Source organism: Papaver somniferum, chromosome 1 (genome assembly GCF_003573695.1).
Source record: "Papaver somniferum cultivar HN1 chromosome 1, ASM357369v1, whole genome shotgun sequence".
Taxonomy (NCBI): domain Eukaryota; kingdom Viridiplantae; phylum Streptophyta; class Magnoliopsida; order Ranunculales; family Papaveraceae; genus Papaver; species Papaver somniferum.
In genome coordinates this window covers 11,704,762-11,705,758 of record NC_039358.1, presented here as the reverse complement: position 1 = coordinate 11,705,758, position 997 = coordinate 11,704,762, and the positions used below count along the sequence as shown (strand labels likewise).

At 44.3% G+C, this 997-nt stretch overlaps 1 protein-coding gene across 1 annotated transcript; it reads right to left on the bottom strand.

The window, feature by feature from the left end:
- Window positions 1–260: 260 nt before the first annotated feature.
- LOC113348572 lies at window positions 261–881 on the bottom strand. The gene has a single exon (XM_026592432.1). The coding sequence runs from the start codon at window positions 879–881 to the stop codon at window positions 261–263; it is 621 nt and encodes a 206-aa protein (XP_026448217.1).
- Window positions 882–997: the final 116 nt, after the last annotated feature.

Below are 997 nucleotides of genomic sequence, written 5' to 3'. Positions count from 1 at the left end.
TTGTATCGAACATGGCCTAGTCTGTTACAATAGTCGCAAAAGGGACGCTGACGCTTGTTCGGATTGGATGGCGGACGAGAGCTGGACTGGAAATTTCGAGTCGAAGCAAGAGCAGCAGCATCAACAGTTGGCAGAGGAGTATGGGTTATATGCTGTTGTTCCTCCTCCTGCTGAACAAGATTGAAGATACGAAGTGCACTTGGGAAGGGATCCATAGTGAGTATCTGACTACGAAGGTTGGAAAACCTGTCGTGTAATCCCTACAGAAACTCCATGGCACACTCTCTTTCGATTCTTTCAAGCATGTGCTTGCCAGCACCACAGATACATGCTTCCGTAGAAGCAACCAGGGAGTCATATTGATCCCAAAGAGTTTTTATTTTGGTATAGTAAAGAGACACGGGCATTGATTCCTGTTTGATTGAAGCAATTGAAGATTTTAAACGAAACAGAATAGGGGCATTGGAGACACAAAACCTGATTTGCAGATCTTTCCAGATAACATGAGAGTTGGCAGCATACAGGCAGCTAGCCTTGATATCTGGTTGACAAGAGTTTAGAAGCCAACTTCCCACAGGATCATCACATCTCTTCCAGCATTGAAACTGCAACGGATCTGTTGGAGGAGGAAGGGAGCCATCAACGAAACCAAGCTTGCCCTTGGCATTCAGAGACTTGGTGATTCCCCTAACCCAGGAACCGTAGTTGTCTCCTTGTAAAAGAGGAGAGGATAGCACAGTTGCAGGGTTATCACTGGGATGAATGATATAAGGGTCTAGAGTTCTAGGAAGAGCTGAAGAATTGATCAGAGTTTCATTGTTTTGGGAAGAGATGTTGTCATGCACTGGAGAGTTGGGAGAAGATGGATTAGAGCCAGACATGATGAAAAAAAATATGAATGATAAAAGGAGACGGCGGCAGAGATGAAGCGGAAGGGAAGATATGTTTACTAGGATCTACAAGGATACCATCTTAAAGTTTCAAAGATCTCTGTGAA

Coding starts and splice junctions, on each gene's coding strand:
- LOC113348572 (XM_026592432.1), bottom strand. CDS start 881: ATGTCTGGCTCTAATCCATCTTCTCCCAACTCTCCAGTGCATGACAAC.